This window comes from Terrapene carolina, unplaced genomic scaffold, assembly GCF_002925995.2.
Source record: "Terrapene carolina triunguis isolate 2854851 unplaced genomic scaffold, T_m_triunguis-2.0 Scaffold231, whole genome shotgun sequence".
In the NCBI taxonomy this organism is placed as follows: domain Eukaryota; kingdom Metazoa; phylum Chordata; order Testudines; family Emydidae; genus Terrapene; species Terrapene triunguis.
The window spans coordinates 14422388-14442679 of NW_020664582.1; the positions used below are offsets into that span (position 1 = coordinate 14422388).

General features: G+C 37.0%; 1 protein-coding gene across 4 annotated transcripts in view; it reads left to right on the forward strand.

Annotated features, from left to right (window-relative positions):
- BCAS3 (BCAS3 microtubule associated cell migration factor) overlaps positions 1 to 20292 on the forward strand; it is a 490159-nt gene that overhangs the window by 192969 nt on the left and 276898 nt on the right. For 2 of the 4 annotated variants that reach the window (XM_024211255.1, XM_024211257.1), the window contains exons 16-19: positions 2099 to 2143; positions 10617 to 10741; positions 11444 to 11609; positions 12817 to 12917. In XM_024211255.1, the coding sequence (XP_024067023.1) occupies positions 2099 to 2143; positions 10617 to 10741; positions 11444 to 11609; positions 12817 to 12917 (437 nt within the window). The remainder of the gene's footprint in view (positions 1 to 2098; positions 2144 to 10616; positions 10742 to 11443; positions 11610 to 12816; positions 12918 to 20292) is intronic. The other 2 variants (XM_024211256.1, XM_024211258.1) reach the window with 1 other exon arrangement.

Here is a 20292-nt window from a genome sequence, read left to right on the forward strand (position 1 = left end):
GGTGCTGTCAATTCAAGGATGGGTTATCTTGTAATTTGTACATTGTCTTTTTTTATTAACAAACCAACCATGCTGTGTGAAGCAAATTGTAAAACATGTTCAGTTGCTTGTGTAAAAGATCACAGAAATGAATTGTAAATTAAGGAAAGCAGGGAACCGCGGAACAAAAAGGGGTTACTGCTGTGCTATCTGACATGTATACAGACTTTGTATTATGAATGTAAGCTGTTTTGTTAAATGTAACTGCAGTTTTTCTGTGCTACAAGAAATCTAATCTATACTGAAAATGTGCGGTTTGAGTTAAATCTGTGTTGGTCACTTAGTTTATTTTTGAAAAAGACAGTGGTAATTTTTGTGATTAAAAAAAGATCTCATGGTAACTTGTTCAATGTAATAATAATTTATAGAATTTTCAAACAAATACTTAATTCTTTCAGTGTCCTTGTGATCTTAGGTAAGTATTATTTTCCCTGTTTTTACCAATGGAAAAACTGAGGCAGAGAGGTAAACTGCTTTGCTTTAGGTAGGACTCAGCCAGGATTACAACTCAGAAATTCCCAGCTCCTAGTCTCATGATTAGACCACTAGCTAATGGCTCTACAGATTTAGGCCAGGCAGATCCTTGGCTCTTGAGTATGTTGGTAATGGGTTGTGCAGAATAATGGAGAGTTCTGTTTTTTGTCAAAGGTTTCTTAAGTGCAGCACCACTTTGTTAATCTGTTGATGAATCCTTGGAGTGGTTTTTGGGACAATAACTCGCTGTCTGTGTTAGAAGTCAGTTCATCCAATTAAACAGGGTTCTAGCACTATTCTAGAATGGCTAGGCATTTCCTGAAGGGCTGATGGTTCCACCCTAGTGAACCTTGATGCAGAACTGGGACCCCAGTAGGCATGTGTATGAAAACAATTTAATTAAAAGAGACGTTACTATACATGATAAAGCTGCAGAGCTTGTAATACCTTTAATGTGGTTTCAGAGTGGTAGCCGTGTTAGTCTGTATCCGCAAAAAGAACAGGAGTACTTGTGGCACCTTAGAGACTAACACATTTATTTGAGCATAAGCTTTCGTGGGCTACAGCCCACTTCATCGGATGCATAGAATGGAACATTCAGTGAGGATATATATATATATATACACTGTATACAAATGTCAGTATGATTATGGCTTATGCCAGGATGATTTAAAACAAACAAACTGATTAAAAAATTGGTAGTGGTGGGGCTTGGTTTTAAAAACTATACTGTACATTATAGAAAATAGTTTTTAAAACTGATTTTGTGCTGTAGAGAGAATTTTAATAAGTGGCCAAACATATTAAATTGTGCATCAGTATTAGATTTTATATCGGATGTTGCATTTAAAATTAGTGTTTCTTTTCTTTGCTGCATTCCAAACTAGCTTGTAAGGAAAAAAGACTAGCGTGTCATGCCACTGTTATGCATTTTAATTTCCAGGATTGTGTTTTTAAAATGGGGAAGAGGGAGGGGGGAGAACTTCCCTAAAAGATGGTTGTTCTACCTGAAGTTTATTTATTATCGGACTGATCTCTTTCTGGCAATTATTTTTTTCGACTCTCGTTGTCAGATTTTAAACATTTAATGACAAACACCCACACATCTGCTGCCGTTGATGCTAATTTACTTCGTTCATCTGATTATTAATGTTGACTTGAACGTTGTTTTAAGGCCCTCAGCTCTGTGTTTCCTCTGTAGTGCCTCTTACAAGGCATTGCCGGAGCATTTCAAAAACGAAATGTCTAACTTTTCAAAATCTGTCCATATTAAAAGCGATAGCAGCATGTGGATGCTATATTTACAGCAGTTACTGCATGAAGGGCCTGATCCTGTAAACACTTGCCTCCATGGGTAATCGCATTGATGTCAGTGGGGCTACTCACATGAGTAAGTGTTTGGAGGGTGTGGTCCTCATCAGCATGTTTGTTACATTAGAGTTCAGCATACCTTCAGGGGCCTTGAAACAGTTATGAAAATTATTTTATTTACCTTTATCTTAAATCTTAATAGCATGATATACACTGTACTTGTCGATAATGAGTTTTCATCTAATTTTTGTGCATTTTTCCCCTTTACATGAAGACCTTACCTGTTTGGAGCAGGATGTTTTTCCATAAAAGCTCCTTGGTGAGTTCTGAGTTCAATCCCAGCATGCCTATAATTCATTTGGTGTTATCACTGAAAATAACTTTACATTCAAATTGTTTTTTTTACTGCATGGGCTGATCCATAGGTGGAAGCACTGTATACTTATCACCTACTTTTAAACTATGGATAAATATTCGCCATCAAGTGTTCAAGAAACAAATACGTGCACTGTGTTTCTCTCATGATATTTAATATTTTAAAGTTGACATTTTAATTAATATTTGAAGTAGGGAAATTTAGTTTTTAAAGTAGCCGAGATGTTAGAAAAGATTAAAAATAATCCAGATGGGCAAAGGTGAATACAATATCTGTTCTAAAAACATAATCTCTCTCTCTCTCTAATATACACACACACACACACACTTCACACAGTGTAGTGTCGAAACACTTTCCTTGCTTATGGACAGAAGACACCAGCTACTATAGGTTTCTCTGTAGTACATCAAATTAGGTAATAATAAAATACTAAACTAAGAGAAATGAAATAATAATATTATAATGACTAACCATTTCCCACTCAGGAAACCACTTTAAATGATGAAACATTTTTAAGAACAGTAAATAAACAGACATTCCAAAGTTCTTATCACCATGTCAGAAGACATGTTGTTTCTTAATAGTCAGCACATTTTTGTAATAAAATGTTTTAAACATTTAACATTGCAGCATATTGCCACAACCAGCTTATAAAATACTGTACAGGCATGGAAGCATTAAAAGTAATCATAAGAAGTTATTCTGTGCAAGAGACTGGTGCAGCCGCACTTGCAGTATTGTGTACTCTCCTAGTTACTTTATTCTAAAAAGAGTATGATCAGGCCGGTACAGATTTAGATAACTAGAATGATATGGGGGTGTGCGGATTTTAGGCAGAAGATTTCAAAAGCTATTGGGGACTACGTACTGTAAGTGTGTAGTGATTTATATATGCAGCTCTCATTACCACTAATGAGAATTGTTCACATATATCCCTGTTACATCCAGATCAGAATATTATCCCTCAATCTATATTCTGTGGAAAAATGGGGCTTAAGAACCTCACAGTCTACAGCATTCTTAAGCGAATGGAAAGGATAGATACTGAAAGGGATATTTGAACTAGCTCAAATACAAGAATAATGGGGCACCAATTTCTATTAAATAAGGGCCAAGAACAAAAGGAAATAACGTGGAATTTCCTTATATTGGGGATAGTTACTATGTGAGGGTTATACTAGTGTCTATACTGTAGCATCAAAATAGTTTTTAAAATATAAATGAATTATGAAAGCATTTGTGCTGCAGATATTACAAGAAATAATAACTCAAAGTACTGGAGAGTTCAAGATAGGCCCTTTTGGGTAAAATAACCTGTGTTTTTGCATACATACTGAAATTATCTTCCTAAGATTCATTTGTAAATGTAGTTTTCCATGTAGTTGAGCATTCCATCTGATAGTTTTTCCCTATTAACTATACAGGCATCAGACAAAAAGTTTTGAAGGTGGATTATCTAATAAATGGATGCATCAGTAGCCTAGATTCATAAAGCAGGCTCCCCTGGCTTCAACAAAGACAGTCATAGACACTTGTCAACCAGAAATGATTTTAGAGTGAAACAAGATTAAAAGACCTAGATTAAAGAGAGGAATATATGAAATATAATAGACTTTAAAATCATTGCTTGTCTTTTACAAGACTCTTTTGTGGTCTGTTTGATGCCAGTGTTGGCGCACAAGAAAATAGTCTTTACTTGCCTACACAGACAGTGGGACAAAAAAATACACTTGGGGGCAGGGAATGAAAAAGATGTAGGGCATGTTGTTTCCATTAAAATCTTAATGAGACTTCAAATTATGTCAGCAAAATGAGCAAAGATTTGACAATTTATTGTCTGTTGAATTTAAGGGCCTGTAAATATTTTTGGAGTAGTTTTTCTTCTTTGCTCCATGAAATGGAAACTGGGATCATGTCTTTATTTACTTGTTTTTAGGCAAAACACTATAAACTACTGTAATTTATTTACAACATTTATAATTTAACAAATTTAATATTTGTTTTGATTGAGAGAGACAATTTTTGAGTATTCTTGCAAATGTAACTGTAAATTTCATGCACTATTTTCCTGCCGGTACTTTGAAAGACATTATTTACCAGTTTGTTTACTAATTTATTGTTGATATAACTTTTTCCTTCAAAATTAAAATACATTAACCTTTTAGAGATTTCAGTTGTTCACCAGTTTGTAGGTTGCAGATAATAATTGTCAGTTGGTGTCTTTGTTAATGCAACAAACATGAAAACTTATTCTATGGTAACATAATTCTAAACAGGTAGAATGAGACTAATTAACTCAAATACAGTGTAAACTGTAGATCAGTTCTATTATATCATATGTATGTAAATTATCTTTTTTACCTAATTAGTAGATTTTAATCTCCTAGATTGAAGCTAAAAACATACAATAATGCAATATGAATGTCTTACCTTTTTTTGCTTTTTAAAATGGATTTTAAAAGAATTTCATGTAACTATTTCATTTATGAAACCACAATTTTAAGACTCATATTTAAAAGGGTAAAATTTATTTTTCAGACAGATGTAGCTTTTTGAGAAACCCTGTATGCCTGTTTTTGGTACTGTATAATTGTCTGCTTAGATAAAAAAAATATTTTACTACTTATAATTTACCTTAAATCTCATACAACAAAACAAAATCAAAATTCAGAATGTTTAAATTAGTATCACTGCTATGATCCTTTTATAAACACTTTTACTGTGATGCAACAAAAAAGACATTTGTAGAAGTTAAGCCTAAGGATTTGTTACAACAATCAGCAATTATCTTTAATTTCTAAAATAATCATTTTTCCTGTTATACTGTAGGCATGAAAAAAGCCTACATTTTATTTCTCAAAGTCTCTTCTTTGCAAGATCTGAGGAAATGGGGCCTTTCTCTTGTTTATCAACTGCTTTCTCTTTAAGTCCTTTTCTAAAGCAATTGCTCTTCTAATTTTTCCCAGAACATGCACAAACCTTACATGCGTTTAAATAAGATATAGGTTGTCATTCAGGAACATTCAGACTCAGGAAAGCGTTACTATTTGAGGACAGCACCTTTTCTGGCTATGCCAAAAGAAGGACAGGAGACATTTGACATGGGTTTAATCAGGCCGCACTTTATTATTAGATGTCTGGGACCACCTGGCAGATAAAAATGTACAGTGCAGGTACCCCCATGTTTATTCCGTAATTACCCGGGGGGCTTTTACCAGCTCCCCCTCTTTTCCCCTCCAGGTCACTCCATCTTAAAGGTGCAGGACGGTCACTAGCATGTGTTTAACTTTAAATTGAAGTCAATGGGACTTAAGTTCTGTCCTGAATAGAGAGAGATTTAAGTGTATGCTTAACTGCTCCCCCGAATCAGGACCTACATGTATGGGGAAATTAAATATTTATTGTGCAGCTTTGATACTACTCAGAAAGTAGGGGCTTAATTTTTTTTGACATTTTAACTGGTGAACTCATGAACATTTTCAATTTTAATCTTCTACTAAGTGTAATAAGAAATTATTTAAGGCATTGTTTCCTAGTGGTTAGCACATTGGACAGGGGACAGGAATTCTTGTGTTCTGTACCCAGCTTGGTCGCTGTTTCAGAAAAAAATTGCTGGCATTTCTTTGCTTCTCTGTAGGACAAATTTGGCTTTTAATAGGAGATTTGCTGCTGTTTTCAATTGGAGTAAGAGCAGGCCCAGTGCTTGTAGAGCACTCGAAGATGTGGTATATAGGGTCCTGTCTTTCACTACTAATTCAGACAAACTTGCATTAGAGTTAAAGCAGGGTGAAGTTTTATTATTGTGCTAAATTGTGCTCCTGAGATCCACATGCAGAGGGGATCCTATTCACATGCATCTCCCTCCCATGCATAAAGGCAGTGTCTTCCCCCAGACCTGAGGCCAGACCTAAGAAGGGATTTGTGTGGTAAGAGGTGCAGGCCGGAGGACATGCATTATCTCACTGGTCCCCACCTCCATACCCCTCCTCCTGCTTGCTGCAGAGCTCAAGATGAAAATAAAAAGCATCCAGAGTCAGTATTCCATTTCCATAGGGCCTTACCCCACCCTGCTGCTGGCTGTGAGAGTGGCTCCATTGGAGCCAGAGCATGGTGAAGTGGTGTGGGGGGCCCAGGACCAGTGTGGATGAAGGTAGATGGCCCTGGTCTCTTGTAGATCCCAGGGATCTATAGGGTTTGTGAGTTGGGCCTACAGCCTGTTCATTTGGAGGGGCAGGTGAGAAAACTCCCCAACACCACTAACGAAATAATTAGGAAGAAGTCTCCATCAGAGAGAACCTCTAAGAGATGTCCTCCACCTTTTTGTCCTTTCCTGCAGATTGGCCCACAGGAGGGGGGTTATGGGTCCCATTGTTATTAGTCGTGTCTTTTCGCCTTGCTGGTCCATGTACAGTAGTTCAAAAAGACCCAGACCTAGAAAAATAGGATCTTTGATCTTTTTGGTATCTGTTAAATATAGTGCAATCATCTGTCAAGGTGACACATTGAAAATAAGGACAATGTATACTTTATATTCATTAGTTTCCCATCTTGTTTTATAAACTGATTGATTCTTTTTTTAGCTTTATCTTGTTGCATCATATCCCTTGTAATAAAAATGATGGTTTAAGGTGCTGAAAGTTATTATACTTTAAATATTCATTTAAATTTATTTTTTTAACGTGATGCCAATTGGCTTATAATTTCAGTACTCAAAGAAATTTATGAGGTGTCGACAGGTTAAGGGGGAGCAAAAGAGCAGGAGTTCACAGTAGAAACAAGTTAGTCACCACCTATCGTCACCATTCTTGTTTTGTTATCATTTATGAAGCTTGAAAAGTTGATCACGTACACATAATAATTAGGATTTATAGTTTCCAAGAAGATGTTAAAAAAATTCACAATTACATGAATATACATTACATATCAGTTTTGAAAACCACTGAATTCTAGAAGTCCTTTAAGGGAAAGTAGTTTGGGAATGTATTAAAGAAAACTCTCGGGTAAATTAAGACGGGGGTTAACATTAAAGATTCCAGTGTTATAAAACTTTCCAGTATGGATTTGTTGACATCATTATAATTTGTTCAGAAATATGTCTAAACCAAATATAATACACAACTTTTTTTTAACAGTACTAAGTTTAACCACATGAGAACCATGTTTTACAAGGTCTCCACTTTCTGTCTACAAAACATTATTCTTGAACAGAAAATGTTTTGGCACTGAAAACCAACACTTAAAAGCATGCCTTGAAAGATATATGTTGTGAAGATATGGTGTAAATATAATGTAGTTTATATCATTTCCTTTAAATGCGCTTATATTTGTTTTTGGACAAGCATAATTCTTTGGCAGTTGGGGTGGAAAAACCCCCTATAGAGATTTTCATTTTTTGTGATTAGAAGACCAGTTACACTGCTGTAAATTCATAAAACTCTATTGAAGCCAATTAAGTTATTCCAAGAGTTACACCAGTGTAACTGAGAGCAGAATTTGACCCAGAGTATATTTTCCTCTTTTCCTGTCTTTTCATGCATATGTTCCCCCCCCAAATATTTTTGTTGTTCTAAGTTTTTACTATTAAAATATTCACAATTATCTGCAAAACTGGTGACAGAAGAAATTAATACATCTCGATCATACTCACACTCAATTTTTGCTTCATATGCAACCAGTCATATGCAAGTTACTGTCCTACCAGACTCGCCTGTTTCTATATGAAATACAATCACGTATTGATTGAGGTGTATTTTAATAAATAGCAATATTCATATGTGCATACATTTAAGCTTCTACTTCCATTTCTGCAAGAGACACTCATAATGTGTTAATAATCTATTGATACCTTTTCATTGGAAGTTAAGGAACTAAAAAGTAGTGATTGATACATTGTTTGTTATAGAAATGGTAGAAAATCTTGCTTTTATAAGCTATTTTTAAAAAAAAAGTATCATAAAATCTAGCAAACATTTTAATATTTCAATGCCAGTTCTAATATTTTAATGTAAATTGTGATAGTTCCTTTGGAAACAAGGCAGTTTAACAATCTATAGCTGGGAACTTTTTAGAACACAGATTTCTGACCCAGTAGTCTGTAATTAGAGTTGTAACAATCTGATATATCAGGTGCTATGTGGTAGATCAGTAATCGGGTTATTGATACAATACATTGTAATTGCTCTTTTGGGGCATTCTGGTCTTTCACAGATGCAAGAGAGGCAGGGGCCTGATCAGAAACCCACAGAAGTCCCTGGGAGTCTTTCCAATGACTTTTGTGGCTTTGGCACAGGCCCTAAGTCAGTGTAATGAAGAGTCTTTTGAGAGGTTTTTCAAAACAAAACATTCTCCTATGTGACCACAGACTCGTTGTGTGTGTGTGACCTGCAGCAAGCAGCTTAACCTCTCTGTGCCTCAGTTGACCCATCTCTAAAACAGGCATAATACAGTCTCCCGGGGGTGTTGGGAGGTATATTACTGTTGTCTATAAAGTCCTTTGAAATCTTTGCCTGAAAATGCAGTATCATTGCAAACTATTAATCTTTTCTCTCAATCTTGAAAATGACAAAGCCGATTTCCCTCAATGTTCTAGAAAAAATATTCACTCCTTGGATGAGTTCTTGTTGAAGGCACTTTTTCCCTCCCCCCGTCCACCCTTCCCTCCCCCAGCTGAATTTTAAATGCTTGGAAATAATGGCATGACACTCTCCAGGGACACTACTTCATTTCCCATCACACTCCAGTTTCACTGTGCACCCAGGAAGGGCTGTAAGGGCTTGATCCTTCTCTATTGATGTCAGTGAGCATTTTGCCATTGACCTCAAGGGGAGCAGGATCGAGTTTTAAACAAGACTAGTGGAGATATGGGAGGATGAGAATGCCTTTGGGAGGGTAGAGCCGATCCATGCAGGGGCAGAGAAGGCTGTTTGAAGCCCAGCTCAAGGAATCCTTCTTGTTATATATGCTTTTGCTTATGGTAACTTGATTTTTTAATTATGTTGATTAAAAATTTGCTTCTGTTGAAATAAATCCTTGCTGGTTACTGCTGATTCATTTCTGCTGAGCCACATCACCAACTTATAAGCGGTTAATAATAAAAAAAAATGCTGACTAATATGAACGACGCAAGTACCTTTATAATTACACACCAGACTAGGGTTGTTTTATTATCCGTTGTTTTTCTGTTTGGTTTTCTGCCACTTGAGTCCATGATAATGCAATAAAAATAGGGTCTTGCTTATACCTTTGGGGTTGAAGATCACATCGTTCAAAAATTCAGAGGAATGAGAACAGAGAATATGATAAATTCAGCGCTTACGGGAAGGATGGTGTTTTGTGGCGCAACAAAGCCAGCAAAGAAAATAAGCAAAGGGGGGAAGGCGGCAATGCAAAGGCATATGAGAGAAACAGAAGTAGAGAGAGGGATGAAACAGACAGATGAGGGAGAAGGGAGACTGGGATTGTGGGGAAGGAGAATGCTAGGACTGTGGTAAAGGGAAAATAGCATCTCAGGCAGCCCTTTTATTTTGTGGTTAAATTAACTGAGGAAATGAACATTGCTCCGAAAATGATTCTGAATGCATGTAAAACCGAACATAATCCTCCAGTGTTGGGGGGTCTTAATTAATTTCCAGATTCCTGGTTTAGATTGGCCTTTGATCAATTTCACCCAGGCAAAATGATAAAAACACATGTTTTTTAAAGGATACAAGAAGAAAAAATGTTGAATGGTATTGTCACTGAACCTAATTACATACCATTGGATCTGCTACATGCACTCTATGGTGTCCCAGAGGACAGCATTTCTTAATTTCATTCTGTGCAATAGTGTTTTTTACATAGCATTATTATTGTACATGTTGTCTCCATTGCCTTGTATCCACTGCATGTTCCTTCCTCTCGTCTCCCTGCTCCCATCCCATTTCTCCCACAGCGGAATTGAAACCAAACATAGATAGCTCTGCACCGCAGAACATGTTAGGATTGTTTGTCAGTGTCTTCTCTTTAAAAATGCAAGAAAATGGAAGCCAACTAAAGTGATTGACCCAGAATCTAGACTTTCTTTCCCCAGAGACTCGATTATAAGATGTGTAAAAATGTTTGCATTCAATCTGGAAGTTGTTCCTGATGATTGCAGATATGCAATACTGCATCTTTCAAACAACTTAAACAATTCTGCATTATTAGACAGTCCTGTTCGTAAAGGTCAGCAGTTAAGAAACACTTGGGGCCTGATTTTCAGAAACTGTGAGCACTTACAATTTCAGTTGAAACTAGTGGCAGCTGGAAGTGCTCAGTAATTCAGAAAATCAGGGCCTTGGGACTTGGAATGAAAGTTGAGTGAGGGCCCTCTTGGATCACTAGTAAATGTAACTTTGAGAATTATCTTGTGTTAATTTTACTTTGTTTTTATTTTAAGCAAAACCAAACCAGCTCCACAGATTTCACCTAGTAAATCTGTGGGAGGAGAGTTTTGTGTTGCTGCAGTCTTCGGTTCATCAAGATCCTGGTTTGCAAACAATCCAGGTCTAAAAAGAGAAAAAGGTTTGTTTATTAGAAAATAATTAGATTAGATTTTTTTTGTATTTATCTTGGCTTTGGTTTATCTCATTATAAAATAGCTCCTGGCCAAATACTGTGTATCTGTTCTTTTTACTTATTAATTATCTTTGCAACTATATATGGTGTCTGTCAAACTTCTGGAAGTCATTGGAAACTGAGGGCATCAGGAGTGTGCCATTACGATACAAGACCAATTTACAAGAAAATAAAAATTGCAAAATGAGTCAATGACTTTATATAATAAAGTAATGACCACAAAGTCACTTGTGATCCTATGCTGTTCAGAGATGCCTCCGATGTGCTACTCAGGAGTGGCCCTGCAGCCATTTTGGAAGCTGCTCCATATTTCTAGGGTGAAGTACCTGTCGGAAGTAGCTACCTAAACATAGATTTGGTACCCAAATACACCCCATTCTTAGGAGGCAGTCAGGGAACCTGCCCCACTTAGTTGCCATATATGGTAATTGGTCCTTTGTGAATGTCAGGGAAGAAAGAAGCATGCTCTGTGCTTTACTTCCCCATACCACTCCAGAATCTCCCCTCATGATGTTAATTTGACATGGTCAACCACGAACATTTATAAAAAGGGGCAATTTTTTTTTTAATTTAGGAAAGCCACTGCTATTGTAGATATTTTCTGTTTCTGCTATTCTGTTGTAATAATAGATGTTTTCTTGCCCATAGATCAATCAAAACAGTTTGTGGTGGAATCCCTGTATATTATCAGTTGTTACGGTACCCTGGTAGAACACGTATTGGAACCACGTCCACTCAGCACTGCTCCGAAGATCAGTGATGACACTCCTTTGGAAATGGTGACCTGTCCGAGAGCCAGCTGGACATTGGTTAGGTAGCTCATCCCTTTGCATTGCTCTTCTCTTTGTCCTTATTCAACACGTGCTGAGCCCATTTTAGAAAGGGGGTGAATGATCTCAGCCCGTATTGACTTCAGTGGAAATTGAGGGTTATTCAGCTCCATCCAGCACACCAATCAGGATTGAACATTTGATAAGCACCAAATCCAGATCTTTTGGAAGTCAGTAGCAAAACCTTCTATGACTCCAATCAGATCAGAAATTTTTAATAAACAAAGCATGAAATTCCACCACCCCATCTAGACACACAGTCAATCTACACAAGTTTAGAGTTAGCTGTTGAATGGTGTAGAAATCAATGCTAATTTCCTTTAAAATAATCAAATATAATTTAGCTTCTTTTTATTACTAAGAGTAGAAACAGTTAATTTTTCTAGCAGTGAAAATATAGTATTGAAGTTCTGCACTGAGATGTATGACTGGAGTGTGCAACATACAGCAAGAAGCTAGGCAAGACTTCCTGTAAGTAGTTGAATGTAGAATCTTATCAATCATAGTTGAAGAAATTAGTCCTGACTTGTGGAATAAAACAAACAGAAATTGATGAGAAAATATTGTCAGTGCTTTCGACATTTTAAAATATTTTCCCATTGATTTTTGTAGGCTCCGATATTCTTTAGTACTACTCATTCCTGGACTGGATTAATCAATATTTCATTTACCAAGCTATTTAGGAGTGGCCAGCCCTAATTAAAATTACAACACGGTCTTCTAGACCATTATTGTTGAAATGAGCAGGTTGTAATGGAATTGCAAATTCTAATTGGATCAATAGTCAATAACTTTACACAGCTCTGTTTTCACAGTTTTGTAGCTGCTTGTTTTCCTTTACAGAACAGTAGAAACTGTAGTATAAGAAAACACAAATGTTCCCCAGGTTCTGTTGTGTGTTAATATTAAACAGTGCTAGCATGACATAGAGTTGTTCTAACATTCATTCACCAACATGTTCTAAACTGTCTTGATCCCTTTTTGTGTTCAGTATATAGTACTGTCCGCAAAAACGTGTCTGCACCGAACAGTCTGTGTGAGTTGGTCACACTTTTCAACTGACTGCTGTGTGTTTCAGTGCTTGAACAAGCTAATTTAAATAATTATAAACATTGTACAAGCTCGTGATGACACAGACACTGATTTACATTCTCTGTATTAGCTTAAATATTAATATTCTTGTGTCCTCAGAACTCCTCAGTGGAATGAACTGCAACCACCATTTAATGCAAACCATCCATTGCTCCTAGCTGCAGATGCAGTGCAGTATTATCAATATCTGCTCGCTGGCTGTAAGTAGTTGAGCACTTTTTGTCTTTTTGTAGGTTCAAGTTTAATGTGAAATGGTGACTGTCTAAAACAGTTTCTTAACTTACATTCTTGAGACAAGATAGCATTGTTATCAACAAGCCTTTTAAAAAAAAAAAAAAAATCCAGTGTGCAAATACTAGTGACTGGGGAATGTTTATTCTATAAGGCAATGGATGTGGAACAAATGACGATTTAGACACTTTTCAACATGAAAAATTCAATCAAATACAATTTTAGAAATGTAGCAGTATGCTGAAATTTATGTAGTTAAAGTTATGTCAAATGCAGGGCCGTCCCTACCCGTACGCAAAGTACGCAGCTGCGTAGGACACCAGGAAATTTGGGGCACCTGCTCCGCCTCATTCCCATGGACCCCGCCCCTACTCCACCTCTTCCCCATGGCCCCGCCCCTGCTACACCCCCGCCCTGCCTCTTCCCAATTCTGCTCCTCCCCAGCCCCGCCCCCAGCCTGCTCTGCTCCCCTGGCTCCCAGCCGTGCCAGCGGTGAGTGCTAGGGGGTGGTTCCCCCTTGCCTCCCAAGTCAGTCCCCCTCAAAGAGGCTTGGGGGGGCTGCATAGGGCACCAAAATGGCTATGGATGGCCCTGGTCAAATGTCTCAACAAGTTCCTATTTTAATGAAAATAGCCATTTGTAGCTCAACTAGAAAAATTTGCTTCAGGTTAAAAATATGCCATAAAAAGTAGAGCTGTCAATTATTCGCAGTTAACTTAAGTGATTAACGTAAAACAAATTAACTAGATTTTTTTAAAAGTTGCAATTAATCACAGTTTTAATCGCACTGTTAAACAATTATAGAATGCCAATTTAAATTATTATATTTTTGAATATTTTTCTACATTTTCAAATATATTGATTTCAATTACAACACAGAATGCAAAGTGTAAAGGGCTCACTTTATATTATTATTTTTTATTACAAATATTTGCACTGTAAAAAAGATAAAAGAAATAGTACTTTTCAGTTCACCTCATACAAGTATTGTAGTGCAATCTCTTTTTCTACATTTGTAAGTTGCATTTTCACGATATATTTTTTTTCACATAACTGCACTCAAAAACAAAATAATGAAAAACTTTAGAGCCTACAAGTCCACTCAGTCCTACTTCTGGTTCAACCAGTCACTAAGACAAACATGTTTGTTTACATTTACGGGAGATAATGCTGCCCGCTTCTTATTTACATCATCTGAAAGTGTGAACAGGCGTTCATGTGGCACCGTTGTAGCTGGTGTTGCAAGGTACATCTAAACATGATAGGGCATCTCCTAAATGCTTTCTTGAGTTTCCCAATTGTGTCCAAATGCAGGAGAATATGTAGTGTATCTTATCTTTAATTGTGAACGTTCTGTTTTCAACATACCATGTGACAACCCTTATTTATGGGTGGGTTTCTTTGGGTGGGTCCAGAGGAGGAATTGGGGAGCAGATCTCTGGTGTTCTGGTAGCTTAGAACTGAAGGAAGCAGTTCTGTGGAAAGAATTTTCCAGGAAGGTACAGTTTACTTCAGTATGGGATCAGTTGCAGAGTTTTCATACAACCAAATGTACTCATAGTGATAGAGTATTAGGTAGGGTTTCATGAAGACCTGAATCCAGACAATAAGATAGAGCTTCATACATCCCGGAGATGAGTGCAAGCCAGAGAGAATACCCACGTGGTCTCCTAAGATCGTCAGGCTCCTACAGCCTCTTTCTTTCTGTTGCTTGTATTTACTTTCCCTCATGAGTCGGGTGCTTGCTGACAACTCAGCTTGTCGACATTCTTCCCACTCCCCTGGAATTCCTGATTGCTGGGCTATTTGTAGCCCAAATCTCAAGCGGCTGCTTTCCTCTAGAATCTTGGCAGCATTTCCAGAGATGTCTGGCCACCTGCTACAAATTGTGTGAGATCCATGACCTCATCTCAGGGAGCAAACATATATTGCATTGTACGTTCAGTAACATTACATGCATTTTCTTTTCCTTAGTATAGTACAAAATGGAGAGATTATTATGGGGAAACAGTGAGTCTCTATTTTCTCAATTGGGTATCTGAGATTGAAATTATAAAATAATCATCTTGAAGTTATATGAAGATGAAACTCTTTGCATAGGTAAAGATGCTCATGGGGAAACTAGACCCTCTGCTTAATTGACAGTGCAAACAATGCCAGCGTGTTTAAGCAATTAAAAACATAAAAAGTGGATATCTGGGTCAAAGGATTATAAGTCTGAAACATGACTGGTAAAAGCAACACCGGCGCCAAGTTAGAGATATTACCTCTACCTGTCCATTTGTTGCATGCTTTCTGGAACTCAGAATATTGGAGAGGATTACTTTGGTTGGGAGACTATTCAGAAGGCATAGTAATTTTTTGTTTTAATTCTGCATACCTTTTATTCTGTACTTTATACTGTATTTTCTAGATGCAATATCTTTTCATATTTAAGATGAATGTGTTTTAGCTCTGATAGTTCAAAATGTTGTTCACCCATAAGGGATGTGTTTTCTGAGGTCCAGTCTTAAAAACCCAGTCGAGAATTATGACTGGAATTTTCACTTGTTTCATTTGGATGTGTGAATTGAGTGGCATAGACAGTGAATGCAATTGGGAGATTATAATTAGGGTGAGAAAACAGCGATGTAAGTGCAAATAGTAAAGAAATTGTCCATCCTGGGAAGGAGAGTGGGAGAGGAGGATGTAGAGCTACCTCATAATCAACAAACAAAATAAATATGATGCAGACTGGTAAACAAAATCCTACCTTTGTTACACAGAAAAACCCTCATAAGAGTAATTTTTGTTTACACCTCAGTGGCTGATTAACACTGACATTAACTTTTCACCTCCCTTTCTTACAGGTATAGCGTCTTTCTATTTAATGTCAAATTTACTGTTTTGTAGGGGTTCAGAACAAGTCCTGTACACTGTTTAAGTCCTAGTTAAACCTTCAAAATAGGGCTTACCTGGGATTTACATAGTGCACAGGTTTTGTGCTTGCTCTCTGTAGGAGTGAATTTCATCTTAATTAAGGAAGAATTACTAATGTTTTTATTAGATCAGTTTGGAATTCTGCTACATGAAAGTCACTAGGGAAGTATAGAGATTGAATTGTTAAATTCTGTATCTAATTTATGTGTGAAAACTGAAAAAGTACAGACTATAATCTAATATTTTTACAACACAGGCAGTAAAGTGGATGCATTAATCCAATCCAGTATTTTGATAGCAGACCCACTGCAGTGTATAGTCTATTTGCAGCAGACATCTTTGGAATTATCTGGTGAAGGTTGCTATGGAAAGGATGACCAAGCTGTAAATTAGTACTGCTTTTGCAAGAGCAGAGAACAATATAAAACCTTTCACCACCCAGGGAAATTACATTGAAAATGATTTCATAGTAGAGAGAAAATGCTAATGAACACAGAACATGAATTTGAGGTTTGTAAGAACAGAGAGACTTGATTTAGTCTATTTTATGGACTCAAGGAAAAATGGTTAATTTGAACAAGTTTTATTTGGAATAAAAAGCTGTGGACGGAATAGATTCATTGCCCCAGTTCCCATAAACAATTTGGCAAGAGCAAATTTCAGACTAGTACTACAAACTGCTACTTAGGTGGTTAGATTTGATCACCTTCCTTTGGACAGCATTCCCTTTGGAAGACGTTGTTCATATACACCTCTACCCCAATATAACGCGACCCGATACAACACGAATTCGGATATAATGCGGTAAAGCAGTGCTCCCGGGGGGCGGGGCTGCACGCTCCAGCAGATCAAAGCAAGTTCGATATAACGCGGTTAGATTTTTTGGCTCCCTAGGACAGCGTTATATCGGGGTAGAGGTGTACATCATTGTAGGAACACAACTCCTTTAGACAAATTACTGGTATATGTTGTGCTTCATGAAAGCAAAGGAAAACACAGAGAAATAGGGCAAAACTGCACAAAAATAAATGCATTAATCGTGTCTCTTTCAGCAACAATAGCTTCTGTAATACACAAGCAGGCGTCTTGCTGGGATTTGGCAGTGTGTTATTTTCAAATAAAAGTACATGGGTTCTGATTTGTTTGAGTTTGAGGGATTCTTATGAGGGTGCATGTTAGTCATGCACTGTTTAGGATATTCAACGTAAACAGGTCAACATTTTAAAATGTAAGTGTCTAAAGTTAGGCTCCGAGGTAAATATTCCTGGGTGCCAAGTACCCATAGCTTCAACTGAAGTCAACAAGAGCTCTCGCTATTCATCCCCACTGACATTCAGGCCACTTATTTGGGTAACTAAATCTGGAGTTGTGTTCCTAGCTCTAGGTGATGTGTTTGTACTTTTTGTCAATAGCCTCCAATAGCTCATAGTGCAGAGTAACTGGTTAGTTTCATAACACAGGGTGAGATAATTGCTTATGCACAGTATGCTCATGCTGCTGATGGTTTGTTATAGTTTGGATACTCTGAAATCTACTTCTTATGCATCCTCTTCTGGTGTTGTCATTGCACATCTTTTTGGCAATAGGACCAAAAAAGAATATACTAGTGCTTCATCTGCCGAAGTCATTAAAATACTCCACCTGCTTTGATGGAATTAATATGTAGAAGAAAGTGCCTCATCTCTTCCCCATCCTTATGAGCAGGACATGGGATGCTGTCTCGTATTTTGCCTCTTTCCTGGAATATGTATTCTCTTGTGCTGTTAATAATAAACATGCCCGTATAAGGGAAAAAGCAACAGATCAAGAAGATACGTGAGTCTTTTGTGGAATAAAAAGCATTCAATGTGTAAGTTCATTTTTATCAATAGATTTTGTTCTATAATGATTTCAAGGTTAATGCCTTGTGCAGTTATTTAAAAATAGGAGAACAATGGGAATGGCTGGTTCCCGAGCCAATAGAAATTTGGTCAATAGAAACTTGAACTTACTCCAGTTATGTTTGTGAGTTTATGCAGTTTGCCTGTTTGGGCCAGACCTACCCTTTTTCAACATTTTCTGTTCATTTGTTCTTTCATCCTCACTGAGTACAAGTATTTTCACTGCACACTTACCTGCATATAGACATTTTTACATTGCATACAGTTATTCCGGTATGTGTCCAGAAACACAGACGGCTGATTTCTGAATTTAGGTAACTTTATACAGAACAGTTTTATTTATGTACTTTTTCAATTTCTGATTAAATTAGTAGTCATGTGTCGTATAAATGTGGTGAAAATAAAATCCTTTAGTGTTATACATGTATGGGAGCCAGATTCATCCCTGACCTTGAAATCAGGGATGAATATGGACACATTGTCTACTTTAATAAATGCTTAAAAAGCTACACAACTCAAATTGCTTCTTGTACTGAGAGAGCCTTTTAAAGAAAGAAAAATAAAATAAAATTCCACATTGAGTGTATTTTACTATTTTGAGATACCTTAAGATAACTTAGTCTTTGTACACATTATCTGTTATTTTTATAGCACACATTTTGTTAATTTAAAAACGCTAGCTAAATGTGTATTAAAAATTCATTTGCAGAGTTTGAGTTACCTTGATTTGTTTTTTTTAAATCAAATTTTAATTAAGGTAAGAGGGAACAGTGTAAGTTGACAGATCTAATACAGGAGTATAGGGGGAAAAAGAAAATTTTAATACTGCAGATTTAAATCAAGAAAATTGACAATAAAGAATAGCATTAACAGAGAAAATACTGTTCTGAATTTTGTTTGATATATTTGCTTTCCAGTTTTGTTATGCTCTGATTTTTGAGGCTACGCTGTAAAGTCCTGAGCAAGTAGGTTCCATTAAACAAAACAAGATTCACAAGAAAAAAAAATACCTGTTTGCTTTTTTCCTAGGAAATATATGCTAAAATGGAATTATCTGGCTCTGCTTACCTGCAGTAATGTAATGGGTTGACATTAGCTGTAGCCTGTGGTTTGATGTGCTATCACTTCCGTCAGTAAGTTTAATTGCCAGCAAATGGCTAAATGGGAGTTTAGGGTGAATGCTACAGCTGTCTGCCATGTTAGTGGTAAAAGGAATTCTGGCGCCGTTTCAGGGTCACTATTTGTATCTGTCCATCAGAGTTACAATACAGCAGTTTCTCTCGGTTTCAGTCTTTCTGTATAGCATTTCTGCCAATTGTTTGGCTCCATTAAGTGTGCAGGGGAAATAAAAGCCTGAATGACCAAGTCACAGGGGGCTATGGATAGACCCTTTCTTTGTCCACACTCAGAACATTGCATTAGGTCTCATTATCCATTTATAATAAGTGACCTTTGCCCCCAGGTCATTGAAAAATACTGTGTGTGCTTTTCTAACACAGGGTACCTCTATCAGCAGACGGATAGAACAATGAAACGTCTGGTAGTCTGGTTGAAGGGTATACTTTGCAAGTTTTCGTAAATATGCAGTTTGATGCTAAAGCAGAATAGCAAAATCTTATTCTTTAATCTTTGGAAAGTTCAAAGTAGGCCAATAAGATATTGGTTACTGTATGACAAGAGAACGGTTTTAAAATAGTGGCTTTAGTTATTTATGTTCAGCTTTTAGCCATATTATTAGAAAGATTTTAAAGTTATATTCACAGTTATGTAAAGTTATATGCCCGGTTAAAAGGAACCATTGTTTGAAGAAATATTTTGTTGAACAAGTGTCCACGACCTTTATCCCAAGGGTAGTTGTAAGTGAGTTTGCACAGCTGTTTGATTGCTTTGAGGTCATCTGTGACATCTGCTGCAAAAACCTTGATCCTGACTATGCGGTACACTTCTACCTGAGCTCTCTAATAGTCAGTGTTCCTTTTATCACGGCATTGGAGAAAAATGGGGAAACTGGGTGAGGAGGGATGTGGATGTCTCTACAAGTTCATGGCTCCTAAGTGACCTGCGTTTTAAATTCATAACCTGCTGACCTACAGGAAACATCAGTATCCTGCTGATAACTGCTTCAGGCTTCTTACACATTTGGTCAAAGTGGGAATGTCAGAGGACCAAGAATCTCCTTAGTCTTCTGATGGAACAGATTTCATTTCAGATGTAATTTTCTTAGGGTTTACCCTGCACAGGGTTTAGATCTATCATGATTTTGAGGACTTCGATATCAGGCATTTGAAACTGTGCTTTATAGGTTTGCTGGTCGTAACACATGCTCTTTTCACCTCAATTGCTGGTACCGCCGTTGCTGTTACCAAGAAAGTGCTGCTTCTGCTGGGACCTCTCCCATTCCTCCCCTTTCAAAACCAATCTCACTAAAGCAAGGAAATTCCGTTATGTTTTGTTCTTCCTATGTGTTATATGTGTGACGTGTGTAACGTCATCTGGTGTGACTAGAGTATTGATATTGTTATTAATAATAATTTATTTCCTGTAG